A 20,856-nucleotide genomic window follows, 5' to 3' on the forward strand; every position below is an offset into this window, starting at 1 on the left:
AATCAAATAAGATTTGGTGGGGTCCACAAGATCTGCAAAGTACTAGAATCAAATAAGATTTGGTGGGGTCCACAAGATCCACTGACTGGGAGGACAAGGGGGGGTCGAACCCAGCGCTGGAAGGCTGGTTCTGGTTCGACTCCTCTCTTTCCTTCTTCTTTCTTGTTTCTTCTCTTTCCTTCTTCTTTCTTGTTTAATCCTCCAACCACAAAGATGGACCTGGTTGAATCTTCTTCTTCTTTCGACTGTACACCTTGATGTCCCCATCACATAGGCAAAAGCCAAGTCAGAGAGGAGAAAAGATTTTCATTTCGGGATGGGAGAAATGAGGTGGAGGTTGGTGATTGATTGGATGGAGCGGGAAAGGAATTCCAAGGAAAGGGAGAAGAGCAGAGGAAAAATGGGACATCCTTGGTGGATACCACACCCCGAGGGGAAATAACTGGCCGGGTCACTAAGATAGAGAAGCGAGGGGAGGAGATGCAAGAGCGGATCCAGTGGACGAAAGAGGGCGGGAAGGACATTTGGAGTAGAACATTGCAAACGAAGTCCTAATTGATCATGTCAAACGCTTTATGGATGTCAATCTTGAGAAGCGTAGCCGGTGTGTGAGACTTGCAATCGAAACCGCGAATGATCTCATGACAGAGGATAAAAGGTAAATTAGTTAGGACTAATAAGGGAGTCAACGACTTTCTGAATCCTATTAGAAAGGATTTTGGCAATGAACTTGTAGAGAAGATTACAGAGAGAAATGAATCTGAAGTCATTCATGGAAACCGCACCTTCCTTTTTAAGGATGAGACAGAGGAAGGTGTGATTGATCCCACCAATTTGGTTTGGATTGTAGAAGAAACCACGCACAACAAGAATGTCATTTCAGATGGTGTTCTAACAAACAGAGAAGAAGCCCATACTGAAGCCATCGGGACCCTTATTGGATTTGTGAGAAAGGATGGCCAATATAATTTCCTCCTCGCTGGGAAAGGATTGGAGGAAAATGAGGAACTCATCGGGGATAAACTTATTGAGGAGATTGGGAGGGAAGGGGGAGGGATAGGGGAAGTTCGGAATAGCCCCTGAAAGCATGGTTCAAAATCTTGTCGAGATCTAGGTTATTTTGTGATTTTTTTATTGTCGAGACGAGATAAACTACGAAATACACTTTGTACATAGTCTCGGTCGAAATTTCGGTATCTCGGCCGAGATATCAATATCATATCGGCGAGATACCGAAATATTACATTCTAAGGCTTATAAATACCTCATTTCGGTGAGACAGAGTCGAAATTTCATTTCGGTGAGACAGAGTCGAAATTAGTGAGACAGACGACTCTACCGAGATTTCACCTAGACAGACGAGACAAAGTCACCCTATTGGCCTCTAATTAGCCACATCATCACATATATTGCCTTCCAAATCACTCTTATAGCAAGAATCTACACATTCCAAACTTATGAAAGGTAAAGTTCTTTCCCCAAAACCATTTTTTTTTAAATAGTACATAAATACATGTTGGATGGGGTTAGATTTTTTATATGTTAGACATAAGAGGCTGATTTATGACCTCACGGAGTCGAAATTTTTTTTTTGGGTACATAAATATATTTTTTATTTTTGTGATTTAAAAATGCATTTTTCATTAACATAAATTGTTACTTTTTATGGTAAATATACCTTTGATGGAAGTCAATTATATATGTCATTGGTTGTTCTACGACTCTATCGGAGTGAAATTTTTTTTCAGCCAGTAATTGTTTATTTTAATTTTTAAAAAATTAGAAAAATAATATGCTCAGTGGATGACTTTAGTTAGGACTTGTGAATTAGGGAGTTGCATAGTATATTACTCTAGTACTCTAAATATTAGTTAATTAATGTTGATGTATGTTTTGATAATGGCTTAGATGCATTATTTATTTGTTTTACTATCATATTATATCTTGTTCTAACAATGAAGTAGGTAAAATCTTCGGAATAGTTCGACGGTTGCTACCATACAAGGGTGCAACTCTAAAACAATGTCATGTTCTAATATTTTTGCAAATTTATGTTCTAAGCATGTTTATTTACCTTAATAACAAACTACCCACCAAGTTTCAAGTCAAAATATGGCCGTTTGACAACCGAAACAATCAACTGAGTAAAAAAAAAAGAAAAAATACACCAACTTGCCGAGATCTGCGCAAGTTGGTGATTCTGAACCCACCGAAATGAAACGAGATTTTGAACCTTGCCTGAAAGTGAGAGACAACTTCCGTCTTGATGAGTTCTAAGGAGGAGAAAGTTTAGGAATGGAGTTGGCATTATTCCTAGCTTTGGGAGAACGGTAGAGATATGTCGAATTAGAGTCTCCCAAATCAAGCCATTTGATACAGGCTTTCTGACGAAGAAAGCTTTCTTTTATATCCAGAAGCAAGGATAATTCAGAAGCAGATCGTGTTAGTGTCTGGATTGAATGGAGTGGAGTTTGTCCCAACCAGAGGCCCGAGAGATGTTCCCAAAGGTGGAAGAATTCCAAAGCTTTAAGGTAGCTTTCACATTCTTAAGCTTTTTGGCAAAAGTAAGGAGAAGGGAAGGGAGCAAGGGTGGGAATGTTCCAAGCACTATGGACTAAAGGTTGGAAATCGGGATGTGAGATCCACATATCGAAAAACTTGAAAGGCTTAGGACCAAAGAAGCAAAAGGGAAGGACATGGATTAAGATAGGACTATGGTCCAAAATCCCAGTAAGGCCAAAGTAGGCATGAGAAGAAGCGTAAGAGTCAAGCCAGGTTTCATTAACAAGGGCCCTATAGAGCTTACAAGCCATTAGATGATTGCCAGATCTTCTGCTGTGCCAAGTAAGCTTGACTCCAGACCATCTGAGATTAGTGAGATTGAGATCATCAATGCAGTTGTTGAAAGATTCAACAGCCTGAGTATCAATGGGGTTCCCCCCATGCTTTTCATGGCTAAAACGAATTACATTAAAGTCTCCAGCAATTCCCCAAGGCCTGAATCCCGTGAAGGGGGTAAAGAAGAGCAGGTGAGACCAAAGGGGGAGCCTAAGAGAAGCCATATTATGAGCATAAACGATTGAGAGAAAGCAAATGAAGGAACCAGAATGGTGGGAGATAGAGATGTGGATTGCTTGGGCAGAGGAGGATTGACAAGAGATGGTCAGGAAGGAGAGGTCCCAAAGAATCCATATCCTCCCATTAGGGCTATGAAGGTAATTGGATGCAAAGGACCAAGAGGGGGCAATCGACGAGGCAATCCGGGAGATATTGGCTTCCAGGACACGGATTTCCAGAAGACAACAAAGATTGGATTGCGAGGAGCAAATACAAGATCTGATCTCAGCTTGTTTTACCGAGGAATTAAGACCTCGGACATTCCAAATCGACCATGGAATCATTAGGAACCAATGTTGAGCATCGGACGTTTGGACGAGCTTCGGGAGGTCTTGGAGATGGGAGGACCCGAGGTGGAGGGAGGTCGGTGGCTATAAACTATGACAGGGGAGACACTGGGCATGGATGAGGATCTAGTGGTGATGGAGGAGGATTTTTTATTTTGTTTTCTGTGGATGGATGACGAGGTAGATCTGGGGGACCACAGGGATCTCATCCAATGAGCCAACCAGAGAGGCTTGCTGAATATCATGCAATACAAGTGAACCATTGCTGTTAGGATTTTCTTTGATAGCCATAGGGTTATATCTGTTCAGCTGTTGTAAAGATCACATGAAGGAGATGGGAGCTTAGCAATGGTGCCCTGGCAAGGTCGAGAGCCTTCGATGGTGTCTCGGGGGGGACCCTGAGGAGCAAGGATGAGGCACAAAAAGCAGCATTGGAGAAGGGTCAGCTGGGCCTTCAGAGGCCGACAGAGGCGAGCGAAAGCTAGTATCCAATTTGGTGATGCCATCTGAGTTGGTGCAGGGAGCAGAGAGGCCTTCTAAGGTCAGCAATGAGGCAGAGAGGCCTTCCATGTTGGTGCAGGGAATAGAGGGGCCTTTTAAGGCTAGCAGAGACTCAGAGTGGATGATCGGAGTTTCCTTGTCAAGTGTGCAATCTACTATGGTAGTAGTGGCAGAGGGGAGATTGCAGACATGCTTGGCGAAGTGGATGATTGTAGTCGAGCAAGGTGGAATAGTAGTAGCAGCGGGCAGTGTTGTGCAAGGCGGAACAGCAAAGGCAGCAGACGGCGACAGGGGAGTGCTGTAAGGGGAGCCGTCGATAGAGCAAGGCGACATTGGGCGATGGGAGTGACCAACAGAAGCTGAGCAGGGAGAACCAGCGTCGGGCAGAGAAGATGAGAGCCACGGGTGAGCAATGGTGGGGTTGGTCGGGTCGGGTTGAGGGTTGGGTAGGATTGGTTGGGTAAAAGGGTGAGTCGGGTTATAAAGGTTACCCGGGTAAAGATGGTGATCCGAAGAATATTTGGAAAATTTGTTTAATAGTTGGATCGGAAGGAACTAGTTCAAAGGTATAAAAGGTGGTTCAAAGCTGGTCTGGTTCAGCTGGGTGGGATAAGAGTGGTTGAGAGTTGGGGAAATAGGGTTAGGGATCGAAGTCTGAGTTATCACAGAAGGGTTGTGGCGACAGGGAGAGGAAGCAGAGGAAGAAGTGTGGATTTGGGGATGGTAATCGAAAGTTCAAGGGTGGCGATTACCCGACCTAGCAATCCAGAGGGCGATAGTCCACTTGAGGAAGAACCTGGGTAGAAGCAGTGGTGTGCAAGCAGGTAAGAGAACAACCAGTTTCATCATCAGGGACTAACATCTCAAGGATCAAGAATGGATTTTGACCAGCGGTTAATGGTGTTGATGGAGGACCGGGGGTCTTAGGGTTTGAGTCCTTTGCCGGTTGTGGAGCATAAGTTGATTCCATCATCTGGGATTGTCGATGTCTTTTTTTCTATTTATTTTGGTGATTTGTTCCTTGAAAATGGTAGTCTGAGAGAGATCACCAAAGGGAGCTTCATTGGCATTGGGAGCTTGAGCACTAATGGGGGGCTTGCTGAAGTTTGGGATTTCTCACACAACGATGTCTTGTGCCAAAAAATTTGAAGAACGAACAAGCTGGGGGCAACCAATTGTACTTGACTTCTTGGATAAAGGAATGGCCTTCACCATCCATGATTGTAACCGATGATGGGCGGACATGATCAGCTTGCACTTCGATACATATTCTCGCAAACGAGTTTGTCCATGGATTTAGTTCATTTATCGGAATATAAGGGCTTGCCGATGAGGGAGCCAACAAGGCTGACACCCTTTACGCACCAGAAATGGAGGGGGAGATTGGGGAAGACAACCCACAGAGTGATAGAGGGGAGCTCAATTCTGTTGAACAAAGTGTGCACATCCCATTGCCTAAAAAAAATGGGCTTCTTCCCAACATACTAAGGTCCTCCATTGATAGCAGTAGCTTTATCGGATTCTGCATCAAAGTTGAAGATGAAGGTCCTGTTGTCGAGCATATACGTGGACAAGAGCAAGCAGGTTTCCATTGATTCATAAGGGAGGATTTAACAATGGAGAATGGTGGCCTACTGCCCAGAAAGGAGCCAACAACACAGTTCTTCTATTTTAGGATCTCTGAGTCTAGAAGGCCAGGCGGACAAAGGCCAATTGGGGAGGAGTTATGGATAGTCGAAGGGTGGAAGTAGAGGGTATGACCTGTTATGGGAGGAATGGAGGAGGAGGCGATTAGGGGGGAGGAAACAACTGTACTCTAGGAACCGAGTGCAGAAGGAGAAGGCTATTGAGGAAGGGGGGAGGGAGTTGGGTAGGGGCAAGGTAAGTGGCAATCAGGAAGGGGAAGGAGGTTTCAGTCAGGGGAAGGTGCCGGCGGCCGGGGAAAGGGGCATTGGTTGGTTGGTCACGGCATAGGCACTGGGTGGTCACAAGGGATGTCGTGAGTTTTTTACTTTTAGTTGCTACTAATCCAGAAGAAAAGAATCATTGATCTTTACTCCCCAACCGAATATTAAAATCATAGGATATGAAAGTTCAAGAAATCTCTGACCTGAATTGATAGAGAAGAGATAAAAAGAAGGATAGAAAGAAGACACCAAAATAGAACTATACGAAGCCCTTCCGAATGACTATTGTATGGTAACTACATGAGCCAAGAAACAGTGTAGTAGACTACATTTGCCCGTGGAGGTGAGTGGAAGAAGAATCCACAAATATGCTATAGTTATTGCTTCTAATAAAAGCTCGATCATAAATTCACTCGACCACTTGTTAGTCTTGCTACACTACTGGCTTGTCAAAGTGACATAGGCCACCGATTTATTTAAAATCAAGAGGCATTATAAATAAGGCATGCCAGCTAAGGCTAACTTATCTAGACACATTACAAGAATAAAGAAATAAACCAAGAAATAAATTGAACCGAACCATATCTCAACACTCCCCCTCAAGTTGGTGCATAGATATCGCACATGCCCAACTTGGAAATTATGGGATGAAAGCATTTAGCAGATAGACCCTTGGTAATAACATCTGCCAGCTTGTTCTCTGTGGTAACAAACGGAGTGCAGATCAGTCCATCTTCAATCTTTTCTCTGATGAAATTCTGATCAATTTCAAATTACGGCCTTGTTTTCGTAGTAGAGCCTCATAGGTCCCTTAGGAGTCAACTTCAGATCATTGAAAAACTTTTTTAACCAAATGAGCTCACTAACACCTTGTGCCATTGATCTATTGATGGAGGGCCAATAGGGGAAGGGAGAGAATAACTGAGATGGAACTCAGAGTTGCAGGGAGAGATGATTCGCACAAGAAGAAGGGGGAGAAGAGAATCACACACGCACAACCCGCAGGCACACACCACAATATTTAACTCAACTTCATTCTTCAATCTTATTTGTCTATTCCTTTACAACTAATTTAATGGAAAAATAAAAGACAAATAAAAACTCAACTGAAATAGCAAAAACTACCCTAATAAAGCAAACTGACACTCCAAACCCTCTAAATCCTACGTGAACATAACTTGCTAAAATAAAGTGAATAAAATAAAATCAAAGACAATCTTCCTAAATAAAGTAAATTCCTAAAATCTTACTAGATCCAAAACCAATATAGATTTGCTTCATCTTTGTCCGGAAACCCATATAGTTATGGATCGGTCTATGGGTGTGTATCTACATCAAGTCATCAACTCCCCTGGTGTTGAGAAAAACTCATCCATGAGTTTTGTAGAGGGTAATAGTAAAAGTTTATGAGCGGGGTGAAGTGCTCCTTGTCTACGACACGAACAAAATCCAAGTTATGAAGTTTTGGAGGTGCATTCAAGTCCGGAAAATCATGGGGAAGAAAAAACTCATAATGGGGAATAGCGGGCTCTGTACCGATGTGCGGGCTCTATACCGATGTTTTTTTTTATTTTCCCTTATTTAGCTCCCCTTAGGTTGGCTTCTCCTTGTTGGCTTAAGCCTTCCCTCCCCCTCTTTCCCCCCTTGTATATTCTTCTCTTCTCCTTGGTAATGAATTATTTATTCATCCAAAAAAAAAAAAAACACATCACAATTATTCTGCGTTTGTACAATGCCAAACATCTAAAGTGGTTGTATTGGTTGTTTTTTTTGATAACATTATAATTTATGGAGATGATGCATCCAAAATTACAGAAGAGAAGGCTTATCCACATCATCAATTTCATATGAAAGACCTATAATATAAAACTGGTATGCTTTCCTCTAAACTAGTTGACATTGCTGTAGATCCTCATAAAAATCTTGGCACTACTAACTGTGAAGATTTTGATGATAAGCACCGATATAGAAGACTGGTGGGGAAATTACTTATTTGACTGATACACAGCCTGACATGTCATTTGCAATTGGGATTATCAGTAAGTTTAAGCAGTCATAAGAAAAGATCTACTAAGAGGCAGCTTGTTGGATCTTAAGGTATCCGAAGGGAGCTCCAGGAAAAGGGCTCATTTATCAGCCTCATCAGAATGTTGATTTGGTAAGGTATTCTTATGTTGATTAGGCTGGTGTTGATGGTGATAGGAAATCTATGACGAGATTATACATGTTTATCGATGGTAATCTAATCACATGTTATAGCAAGATGCAGACCACTGTGGCTTGGTCTAGTGCTAAAGCTGAATATAGAGCTATGGCTCATACCGTTGTTGAGTTAATGTGGTACTTTCTCTCCTTGAAGAGATGGAGTTTCCTGTTCCCCATCCTATGAAGATGTATTATGATAACCAAGCTGCTATCAACCCTGTGTTAATAAGAGGATAAAGCACATCGAAGTCGATTTTCATTTTGTGTGGGGTGCTGTCATGAAGAAGTTGATTGTTACACCATTGTTTTCTCTACTGATAAGCTCGGTGATATGTTTACCAAGCCTTTGTTTGGGCCTGCCTTCCAGAAGAATTGTTTCAAGTTGGGCATGTGTGATCTATATACTTTAGCTTGAGGGGGCTTGTTAAAGTCTATGGATATGTACACGTGTCACATACACTCATAACTGATAGCCATGGTTCCTAAACTCGAGCGAAACATGTGAAATTTCACATATTTCACAGGTATCGACACAGGTCAAAACGAAACCATAGGGGATTTTAAAAAATCTCCTGTTTTGATCTGATTTCGACAGGTTTCGACCAAAATTCCCATGTTTCGATAAGTTTCGACCGAAACATGGGAAATTTCAACCTTCTCTTGTGCATTTTTTCTCCCAAGTTTAGTGAAGATTTTCATTTTATGATATTTGGCATAAATAAGGAAATACCCCCTATTTGAATCCAATAAAAATAGTTTAAAAATCAAATTCCTAAAGGATAAAAAGTCAACCCCCCAGTCCAAGAACAAAAACTGGATTTTGGTTATAGGGGCAATTTTCAACTTTTAAATGCTAGGGTTTTTCTCAATTATAAAAATTTTATAAATCTTATAATGTTAAAACATTGCCAAAAACCAAAAGTCCGGTAAAATAATCTTTTGTTTTGATATCCCTAAAATTATTTTAATTCAGGATATTTTAACAGCATTTGCGCACTTTAAAATAAGTTTGACCGGAGCATAACTGTCATTACAACTCAGATTTAAGTAATCTTAGACTTGTTGGAAAGCTGATTTTATGTTATGCCTAATACAAAAGGTCTCATGTAAAAATAAAAATCATTTGACCAGTCAAACTTACTATAGAACAAGAGCATTTCTCTAAATGTTGATTCTTTATAATTTAATGTGACTTAATGTTGATTTTTTATGATTTGATGTGGCTAAATGTTGATTTTAATGACTTAATGTGGCTTAATGTTGATTTTTTATGATATATGGTATATATAGCTTACTAAATAATGTTAGAAAAGACAACATGCATGCCTTGAGGGTAGTAAGTCACTACTTGGATGGAACCGCATAGACACTCTACTTGGAATTGAGTCACTACTTTCGAGTGTTGAGTAATTGAGTCACTATTGTTCAGTGTTGATTAATAACTGTTGATGACGTAATATTTTTATCTATTTTGGATCATTTGGATTATGTCTTATGTTTTGATGTAGATTGTAGACTATATATAGTTATTATGTAGTAAAGTTTCAGAATTTAAGCCAACAAGTCAGCGTAATGATTATCGAACCTTTGGTTCACCGCACAAGTAAGACTCTGTGTGTGTGTTTTTTTTTTATGAAACTAATGATGTGAACGTGTTAGAAATGTTTAAAATAGGTTGTACACAAAAAATCAGACAAAAAAAACACTGTTTGGGGGTCAAAACCTAAGTTTCCACCATACCGGGAAAAATTCCCCGGTATCCTCAAAATTTCCCATGTTTCCCATGAAATTTCGGTCTCCCCAGAGGTCGAAACCTGGTCGAAACCCGATGCCGTGAACCTTGCTGATAGCTTACTCTTGTGGTTTTCTCTTAGTCAGTCTTTAGGTACTTTTATGTTTCCTATTTTGTGTCTAGTTCAGTTGCCTAGCTTGCCTGCAGCTAGTAATCTTTCTAATATTTATATATGGTCAAGGGGTGAACTCTATATCTCACTAATTCTGCTTTCTCACTGCTGCAGAATTCTTCTTCTTCCATCTCTCTCTTCTCCTTCTTCCTTTGTGATACCGCTGGTTTATTAGATTTAATATTGTTACAACTAGGTTTGATGTCAACAGTAATGGCTTTGCAGGTCAGTCAATACAGTATGGTTTAACAAAAAAGGGGAGGGGGTGAACGTGAATGTCTATAGATAAACGCTAGAAGCAAAAAGTTTCCATTGGAACCACAGCAACATGTCTCGAACCCTTGCACCTAGAAGGCCTTAAAAGAATTAGGATGGAAACTCGACCAAACAGAAAATCTCCACAAACTTACGTGGCTCTATTTTTTTCCCCTTTTGTTTCAAAAAACAATTGAATAGGCCTTATATAGCTGTTCTCATGTTTCAATGCCCGGACATGCTACTTCAATTTAATGACTTTTTGAACCAAGTAGCAAAATTCTGGACACTTGACACCAAAGGAAACATATTTTGCCTCATATTTAGTCCTTTTCAACTACTGATCTCATCCTTTAACATACATACACAAGTTGGTAATTGCGAGCAAGTACAGAGAAAATGCAAGGAATAGATTCTTTACCTGAACAAGGCATTTGGGATGCAATGCAACATTGTCAATGCAGCTGTCAGCCTTGAACCAGTCGACTGCTAAGAGCTTCAAAAGAGGATCTCCTCCCGTTATCTAAGGGGAAACAAAGTGATAGATTTACACAGCTGATTGACCAAGAAATCCAATTTAAAATTTTCAATATGAACCAAAGAAAAGATTTTCTTTCAGTGTGGTCATAGACATAAGAAAAACTTAAGATTGGAAATGAGGATGATATATACTCAAAAATAAAAAAAATAAAAAAAATAAAAAAAAAACCTGCAATGAGATGAGTTTATAGCATACAGCCCTAAAAAATACTCTATCCAGCATATTTCAATGGATCTAAGAAAAGTGGCAATGTGAAATTGCAGTGAGATGAATTTATAGCATACAGCCCTAAAAATAACTCCATCCAGCATAATTCCATTGATCTAAGAAGGGTGGAAATGCGTCATTTTGTGTCAAGACTCAGGACACAATAAAAGCACAATACAACTTTCTTCAACTAAAGCTGCTTATTAAAAAGCTCAATAACCCAATGCAATAGAAAGACCACCAACACGAGCATAGCATGTCTAATAATGGTTGTGTTCAGGTTAGCTTGATAGGACTTGAAACAACATGAAACTAACTGAAACAATAAACAATAGAACGGGAAATGATAAGAGGACGGAATTCTTATTAAAAAACAAGAAGTAATAAATGGGCTGTATGGGTCAATTTCGGAAATGGCTAGTTTCAACATGAAAATGATCTGTTTTCTTTGTCTCCATTTCATGTATATCTGAAATATACACAGAAGCAATAACACACCGAAAAACAGATTTAATGGGTTGTGCTCATGTTGGTTGGTGGGTATGTTGCATGTTTGAGTATTGCCACCGCTATACCTGAGAAGGAAGCATCTTTAGTATAAGTTGCATCGAAATGAACCAAGGACAAAGAACATACCTGACACATATTATGGTACCTCATTATAATAGATATGAGCGAAAGAATGTATCCTATTTCTCCTCAGGGGGTTGAACCCATAGTATGAACCTATTAATGTCTTTCCTCATTGCTTCTCCTATGGTTATATTAGGCCTACCCCTAATATGAATCAGATCACTCCTCCGTACTGGTACATCCCAAGGCCTCTATTGAACATGGTCATGCCAGCTCAAACGACTTCCTCAGAGCTTATCTTGTGTCATGGCAATTCCCAAATCAGCTCTAATATGGGCATTCCTTACTTTATCCTTCCTATGTTTTCTGCACATCCATCTCAACATTATCATCTCTACTACACTTAGTTTATCTATGTGACGCTTCTTAACTGCCCATACATCATAGTCGGCCGTATGAGTGTACAAATATCCTATAGAATTTTCCTTTAAGCTTTAAAAGAATATGTGGATCACACAAAACTATGGACGCACCTCTCTATTACATCCATCCCAATTTAATTCTTTATGAAACATCATCCTCTACATACAACAACTCAGCCTTATCCCAACTATATGTAGTCGACTACATGAAACATCATCATCTATATCACCTTCTTTATTTATGGTTAACCTAGATATCTAAAATAATCAGCTTGCGGTATCTCTCTCCTCAATTTCCATTATTTTGTAATCCGTCTTAGTGTAACTAAAGCTACACACCATAACTCCATCTTCGTTCTACTTATTTTAAAACCTCTTGGTTCCAAGGTTGATCTCCATAACCCTAACCAATTGTAAATCCTGGTTTTGTCCCATCCACCAAAACAATATCATCAACAAAAGGCAAATGCCACAGAATCTCATCTTGAATGTTCCTGGTAAACTCATCCATGATAAGCGCAAACAAGGGTTTAATGCTAATCCTTGATGTAACCTAATTGTAATTAGGAATTCAATACCTTGACCTCCCATAGTTCTCACACTAGTAACCGCGCCCTTATACATATCTTTAATTTTTTTCACATACTTAATTGAGACCTTTCTCTTCTCTAGTACATGTCAGATTAACCTCTAGGGACTCTATCATAGGCTTTTTCTAGGTCAATAAAGACCATATGGTGATCCTTTATGCAAACTCTATACCTTTCCATGAACCTCCTGAATAAGTAAATAACTCCTATCGTGGAGCTACCTAGCATAAAACCAAATTCTCCGAGATAGTAGTTTCTCTTCTTAGGTGGGCTTCAATAACCTTCTCCCATAATTTCGTAGTATGAAAAATTAGTTTCATGCCTCTATTCTAATGGCAAAGTCCTCAAATAACCATGGTCACCACTAAACTTATTCCTTTCACAAGTTATTAAGGGTCACCTCGGTTTAGTGGGGCATGGACTCTGCAAGCTTGCCTAATCAATTGCACCTACTGAGCACCATCACCCCATGCCTTATTATGTGAGACCTCTAGCCTACATTTCTAATGGGTAGAGAGGGAGGGTAGATAAGATAACTTCACTAAATACAGAGTTGAACATCTTCTTCGATACTTATGGAAATTCCCCGTTTTTCGAGGACTTAAAACTAAGTCTATTACTCATCTATCATGGGAAGGCATTCTATTCCAACACCGTTGGACATCTCAATTGGGCCTAAAGCTGGGTCCTCTCCTGTGACTGATCTGTTCACCTCCCTTGGGCCAGCCTGTTGCCCAAGTTAGGTTGTTGAGAGATGGAGCAAGCTATTTTCTTCTCAGGGCATCTTTATAAGAAACCCATTCCCCAAGTGTTCTTGTATGTGTAAGGGCCACTCTTATTATATTTGTAAGAGTATGAACTATCCAGCGCTTAGGCTTTTGATATATGCATCACTGCCTGGCTGAATCATCTCATAAATCAGAGGAGACAGATCTGTCAAACCTATCATCCCAATAGAGGATTACAATCTAAACCCATCCAGCCAACGAACCAGATGGGAGAAGTTCTAGGAACCATCTCATGGAAGTTGCCACTATCTATCACACCTCTAGCAGTTGAAGGTGTGGTTAAAGCAGTCTTCCCCCTTTGTTACCATCAATGGGACTATCTACTTGGAGACCCCTTCTAACCATGGGAATATCTATTGCCTTTTCAAAATAAAGTAGACCATATCTATCACTTCACATCTAAAACGACATAAACCCTCCAGAGTCTGACCTTGGTTGCATAAGAATTAAGAATGTAGAGGTAAAAAGAGAATTTCCAAATCCACCTATTGGTTAAAGTACAAAGGAGCTATTGAGTTTTTTTTGGATGAATAAAATATTAATTATGAGAGAAGAGAATAGGCAAAGACATGTGAACATCAAGAAAACAGGAAAAAAAAGGCATTACATGTTCATGTAGAAAGCAAAGGTTAGTGGAGGCGTAGATGAGGTCCATGAGGAGCCTTATCAATACAGGGGGTTGAAGAAGCAACTTTGCTTGCTACAGAAGTTCGAAACAGATATTTCATATTTTTCCCAGGCAGTGACAACTGACAAATGTGTGAACTTTTTGATGAAACCTGAAATCATAGTTTTCAAGGCATAAGGCGACCCAAGGCAAGTCAAATCAAGGTGACAGAAACAAGGTGACGCCTAGGCGCCAGTCCAGGCTGAGCCGTCTCGACACCTTGACAGCCTTGCCTGAAATAAGCACCAAAGATTTTTTTTTTTCTTTTTTTAGCGGAGGCGGGGGGCAGGAGGGAGGTAGGGTTGAAGGTTTTCTTATGATTGGAGGGGGATGGATTTATTGGTGACAGTGAGTTTTTTCTTGATATAGGATGTCCTCTCATCTCATTCCTTCTTAAGTCTTGTTCTATGTTCTGTGTTTGTTTCCTTTTGGTATCACTAGTATCTCTTTCTTTATCATTGACCAAACAAAAGGATACAAAAGAAGAAGAAGAAAATATGATGTGTACTAATAATACAGAAGAAGCTACTATACCTCATAATTGCTCAAATTGAACAGAGCAATTAAAGGAAGGAAAGATGGAACAACCTTACAATTATCCTTTAAGTATGTCTTTCCTCTTATCATAAATCCTTGTCCTCCCGGACAAGACCAACAATTTGTGTCACTAGCATCTTTTCCTTGGGACATGGAACCATGATACTGACTTGCATCAATACTGATAGGAGGAATGTGGCCATCCAATTCCTTATTTGTGACTGTAACTGCACCAGAACAAATTGAAGTTAATTCTTAAGGTTTTACGTGAACTAATCATCATTTAAGGTCCACAAGTATAATTAGAAGAAACTAAAAATGATACCTTCATCAACAATAAACTGTAAATACTATTTCCTTTGGTATTTTTATTTAGACAAAATTTGTTACTATTTTTAATATACTACTCAGCACCAAAGGTTTTGAAATATGCAATAGAAATCATCAGCTGCAGCATCTGATGCAGAGGATTACTGGCATAGTGATACATATTTTTCGGACCCATCAATAAAAATATTTTCTTCTTTTTTGTTTTTATTAGGAGGAGATTTGTCACTAAATTTGTTGATATGACAAAGGAATGATAACAGCACCAGAGAGGGAAAGCAAGCTATGAGATGAAAAAGGATAGAGTACCATCCACAAATTTTAGGATCCAATTACCAAAAATTTGAATTGGTTGTCTGATTAAATAGCTCAACACTACAGCATAATATTAATTATTATTATTATTATTATTATTATTATTATTATTATTATTATTTTGGATGAATAAATAAATTTATTACCAAAGGAGAGAAGAAATTACAAGGAGAAAAGAGTGGGGGAGAAGGCTTAAGCAAACAAGGAGAAGCCAACCCCAAAGGGAGCAAAACAATACAGCAACAAAAAGCTAAAAGCACCAACAGCCAAAGAAAGCCTAAGGGAAACCAGCAGCCAGGGGAGGGAAGGGAAGGGAGGAGGGAGGGGGAACAGGAACCAGCATAATTATTCACCTAGCCAAAATATCTAAGTTCACATTTACTCACCGAATTGTTAATCAAGCAGAAAAGAGAGAAAAATAACATAACCATGGGAAAACACATAAGCATGTACTTCATCTAAATTATCTATGTTAATTTATGAGTGAAATTACAGAAAAGTAAAATGATTTCCTCACAGCTGAAGAGGAGAATGATATTAAGGTCTAGTTTAGGCAATATTACCTGAACTCCGTTTCAAGGCCAAGCTCGCGATGGCCCATGAGACATTCTTTAGCTTCATTTTCCCATCCTGAAAGAAAGTCAAGAAGCAGGTCAAAATTTGACTGCTCTATGTGCCTGTGTGCTCATATATGTGCGTCTGTGTGTCTCTGTGTGTGTGTGTGTGTGTGTGTGTGTGCATTCTAAAGTCAAGGAGAAGTAAAACCATTGTCTGTGAGTGTTAACAGATTAAAAATTCTCAGTCCATGATAAAATAACAGTAATGGCAGTAAACGCAGACCATCTTGTCATCCTCTATATCGTCATCACTATCCTCATCATCAGATGATGGATCAGCAGCAATTGCATCATAGAATTCATCACTAACTTCTTCATCCTCAAATTCACCACTTGCACTAGAAGTAGAGACTTTTGAATGGACAACAGTAGTTGAAGAGTCAAATCTGAATGCAGGATTTGCTTCAAAGTATTCCTTGAGGCCTAAACAATCAAATGGAGAAAAGAAATAAAAATTCTACCTAAATTTATATGTATATATATATATATATACATAACTGTTTGTAACCAACACATTTTCAAAGCATAACAAATTCGAGAGAAAGAGATATTGTAAGATAATTCCAATATGTATGAATGAACAATAGTTGTTGGAAATTCAGATGTGAGTGCAGGATTTGCTCCAAAGTACATATTAACGCATAAACAATCAATGAAATGGATAAAGGAAATAAGAAATCCTCCCATTATGGAGGAGAAATAATGATACGCAAGTGCGTACATCTACAATACGACCATAGCTCTGCTCCTATGACCCCGCCCTAACCCCCTATGTCCCTTTCTCCTCTGGTGGATTCCACCGCCAGATATCCTCCCCCTCTGCCCCAAACCTCCACTGACCCCTCTTCCCCTGACCCACCTCCACCCCCTTCCTCTTCTCCCAAACCTTCTCCTCCGAAAACTTGGACATCGATTGTCTCCTCCAACTCCCACCCTTCTCGTGTCGGCCTCCTCCTCACCTTTGTTCCCCATCCCCTCTGCAACAATGCTCCAGTGGGGTTCTGCCCTGTGGGTCTCCTTGACTCAGAGATTGCAAAATGGAAAACTTGCCACTTAGGGCATTTCCTTGGAAGCAGGCACCCTTTCCCAATCGTGAAAGCTTCTCTCTCTCGGCAATGGCGAACTTCTGGCATGCTCTGTATGTTCCTCCTTGATAATGGCATTTTCATTTTTAACTTCTCAAATGAAGAAGAAAAGAACATTGTCCTTGAAGGTTGCCCTTGGCTTGATGCCAAAAAACCATCTTGGGACAAGAGTCAACATGAAATCCTTTCCCTCTTCTACTTGAGTTTCTTAAACCCTTTTTCTTGTACCCTGTTTTCCCCTCCCCTGAGCTTCGGCCTCCATGGCTGCCCCCCTGCTGGGGGGCCTCCCACCTATGTATCCTTTCCTCCTCCCTCATCTCCTTCATCCTCCATGCCCCCTGCTCTTCCCCTCCACCCACAACCTTCCCCCTTAGCCGACGCCTAGAACACACATCACAAGTTTACCGTCTCCCCTCTCATCGACGGCCTTTCCCTCCACTTCATCCCTCCTTGTAAGCTAGGAGTCTCTGTTAGCCAAATGCCCTATGGGCCTTCTTGACGCAGAAGCTTCCAAATGGTCCAACTCCATCATAGGCCACTTTCTGGACAAGCGACCTCCCTTTCACTTGGTTAAGCACTCTCTCATGAAGTAGTGGAAACCTACAAGTACAGTGGACACTTTCTTGGTTGATCACGGCTTCTTCATGTTCAAATTCTCTTAGGAAATAGACAAGGCTCGTTGTTTGGAAGTTGGTTCGTGGCTGGTGAGTCGCAAGCCAATTTTCCTTTGGCCTTGGCACCGACAACTGATGTTGAACCATGTGGATTATTCGACGATTCCCCTCTGGGTTTCTCTGCCGGGTCTCCCCTTGCATTTTTGGTGCACCGAGGGCTTAAGCATTGTCAGCCCTATGCTTGGTACCTCCGATATGCTCTAATGCTAGGACCAACAGGAAAGACCGACTTGCCTACACTCGGATTTTCATAAAAGTTCCTACCTCGGAAGCTCTTCCTTCATCAATCACTATTCAAGATGGGGAGGAGCTATGCTTCCAACAACCCATTTGTTATGATTGGCGGCCTCCTCAATGTCTCTACTGCAAAGTCTTCAGCCACAATTCAGTAGCCTGTCTTCCAAAGGCCTCCGCTGGTGAGCTAGAAGATGATACTCAGGTCAACTTCATCGCTCCTACTCCCACAAAGACAGATCGGTTATATCAGCCACCAATGATCGTTCCTTTCTCCCTCCTCCGGCGAGGGGTAGGGGCTTCGCTAGGCGTCGACAACAGCATCGAATCTCCACCACCTCTACTGACTTGCACCCTGCGGATCCTACTAAACTTTTGCCCTTTGCGCAAAGTAGATTCTCGATCTTACAGCCGAATGTGGAGATGGAACAACTTTACCCTATCCGCATCCCTACCACGGACCCCCTATCGGTTCCCAAGAAGTTCCTTCTTTCGATGATACTTCCTTTTACTCGTCTTTTGGATCTTCTACCTCTGATGCTTCCTCTGAAGACGAGATCTCTACCGATGAGAAATTTGACGACGAAACCCCTCCTCTGCTTCTCACTGCCACTCGCCCCCTGCAGGTGCTCCTTCTGGAAATCTCTCCTCTGTCTTGGAGAAAGGCCCTTATGTTTCCTCCACATCGCTCTACTCTCAGCCTTTAGACCCCAACCCTACCGGTTCGGTTGGCTTGTTGGTTGAACCAGAGGTAAGCCCTCCCTTTGCTTCTTCCGCCACTCCTTTGGACAGCCAAGCCCATCTCCCTCTCTCCAACCCAGTCACCCTTACTCCTTGCTCTCAGGCCCATCCCATGGACTTGACCCTCCATGGCCCACCTCCTAGTATCTCCCCCACTTCAACCCATTCCACCAACATTACTCTTCCTAGACCTCCCATTTTGTCTCCTCCTCAGCCCAATACTGATACCACACCCATCCTTCTATTGACCCGATCCATTACCCCTGCTAACCAGTCTACTTTGCCCGCCACCACTGCTCCTTCGAAGAAATCCTCCGCCAAAAAACCTCATGCTCCCTCTATAAAGCTTCCTCCCAACCAGCTGACCACCATTGCCTCCCCTAATCCTCGCTCCTACCAGCGCCGCAATAAGTCTCGGCCTCCTTCTGTCCCCAGCTCCCTCCCTTTAGAGCTTGAGTTGCCCTCCTCCTTGCCTACCTGATGTCTCAAGCCTTTGTCTGGAACCTTAGGGGTCTAAACTCCCCTAATAAGCACCCTGTTGTCAGTTTTCTCATCAAAGATCTCCATCCCGCCTTCTGTTCTTCGCTGGAAACTCACATAAAGGAGCCTTCCTTATCCTGGGTTGCCTCCATCATTGTCGCTGGCTAGTCCTTCTTTACCAACCATTCCCATCATCCAAATGGGAGAATTTTCTTTCTTTGCGACCCGGAAGTTTTCTCTGTTTCCCTCATCTCTTCCTCCTCCCAACTCCTTCATTTGGCCATTTCCGATGTTGCATGCAGCTTCTCCTTTTTGTTCTTAGCCGTCTATGCTTCCAATCAAATGATTGATAGAGATATTCTATGGAATGATCTTCGTAGCCTCGTTGGTTAAGTGGGTCTCGGCCTTGGGGTATTTATGGGGACTTCAATGTCGTTCGGTACTCATGAAAAACGAGGGGGCCATTTAAACTCTGGAAATATCGAGGCCTTCAATGATTGCATTGAGGACGAGGATATTGCTGTAGATGACCTCCGTTGGTCTAGTACCAAATCTCGTGGAATAACAAAAGAATGGGGTCTTCCCGTATTGCTTGCAAGCTTGACAGGAATCAGAGATCATTGGAGATTTTGGAATTTGTAAACTTGGAACCTAATATGAAGAGAGAAGAGAAGATAGGCGCATTACAGTAAAAAATATGGGGGGGGGGGGGGGAATGCCCCATAAGAAATTGATCGTCAGAGCCAAATGAATAGAAAGGTTTATATTTGGTTCGGAAGTTTTGAGAAGATAATATACTTTCATTAAGTGATTTATTAGATAATCAAAAACAAAACTTGGCTATCTACTTTCCCCTCCTCTGCAACTTTTCAGCCTCCATCCATTTCAGACCATAGCCCCATATTCGTTTTAATCCACCCCTATACATCTTTTGGTCCTAAGCCATTTAAATTCTTTAGGTGGGCCTCTCATCTAGATTTCACAAATGTTGTTAAGCCTAGCTCAAGCCTGTCCAAGCTTTCTCAACTCCCCTTATTACCTTTTCTAGGAAGCTCAGAAATGTCAAAGAAGCTTTAAAGCTTTGGAATACTAACTCTTTTGGGAACATCTCATCTCTCGTTTGGGTGTTTTTTTTTTTTACCGAAACGAATCACATGCGAAATAAGATGTAGGCAAAGTTTCGGTCGAAATTTTGGTATCTTGCCGAAACGGTACAATCCCCTTGTTATAAAATATAAATACTCCATCTCGTCGATTTCGACTCTATCTCGGCTATTTCGGTTCAAGGAAGCTATTTTGAAGGGAAAACACTCCTTCCATCCTCTAATTAGGCACATCATCACACTCTTTGACTTCCATTGGACTCCTACAAGAAGATCTATACATTCAAAGCCTTAGGAAGATAAAGTTCTTTCTCTGAAACCTTTTTTTTTTTTTGAAATAGTACACAAATACTTGTTGGATGCTTGTAGATTTTATATATGTTAGACATTAGAGGCTGATCTATAACCTCAGGAACCGAATTTTTTTTTTTGGTACATAAATATTTTTTTTTATATATTTTTTTTTTTTGTTTAAAAATTCATTCTCCATTAACATAAATTGTTACTTTTTATGCTAAATATTGTTTTGATGGTTGTCGACTATATATATGTTAGTCATCAATGGCTGTTCTACGACTCCATTGGAGTGAAATTTTTTTCTAGCCGGTATTTATACAAGTGTTAAGTGTTTTGGAACATAAATAATCCTATACACTTGTTGTACCTTATAATGCAACTGAATGGTGGGTATTGTATGGGGGTTCGTCTCCGGAATTGAGGAATATTGCCATCAAAGTACTCTCCCAGACATGTTCTGCATCTGGTTATGAGAGAAATTG

The 20,856-nt window shown here is 40.8% G+C and overlaps 1 protein-coding gene across 1 annotated transcript in view; it reads right to left on the minus strand.

Moving 5' to 3' along the window:
• LOC122086518 (protein ENHANCED DISEASE RESISTANCE 2-like) overlaps window positions 1-20,856 on the minus strand; it is an 84,179-nt gene that overhangs the window by 8,601 nt on the left and 54,722 nt on the right. The window contains exons 14-17 of the mRNA XM_042655390.1: window positions 15,984-16,183; window positions 15,707-15,773; window positions 14,553-14,728; window positions 10,598-10,699 (exon numbers count right to left, since the gene is read on the minus strand). Coding sequence (XP_042511324.1) covers window positions 10,598-10,699; window positions 14,553-14,728; window positions 15,707-15,773; window positions 15,984-16,183 — 545 coding nt within the window. The remainder of the gene's footprint in view (window positions 1-10,597; window positions 10,700-14,552; window positions 14,729-15,706; window positions 15,774-15,983; window positions 16,184-20,856) is intronic.

This window comes from Macadamia integrifolia, chromosome 8 (genome assembly GCF_013358625.1).
Source record: "Macadamia integrifolia cultivar HAES 741 chromosome 8, SCU_Mint_v3, whole genome shotgun sequence".
NCBI lineage: Eukaryota > Viridiplantae > Streptophyta > Magnoliopsida > Proteales > Proteaceae > Macadamia > Macadamia integrifolia.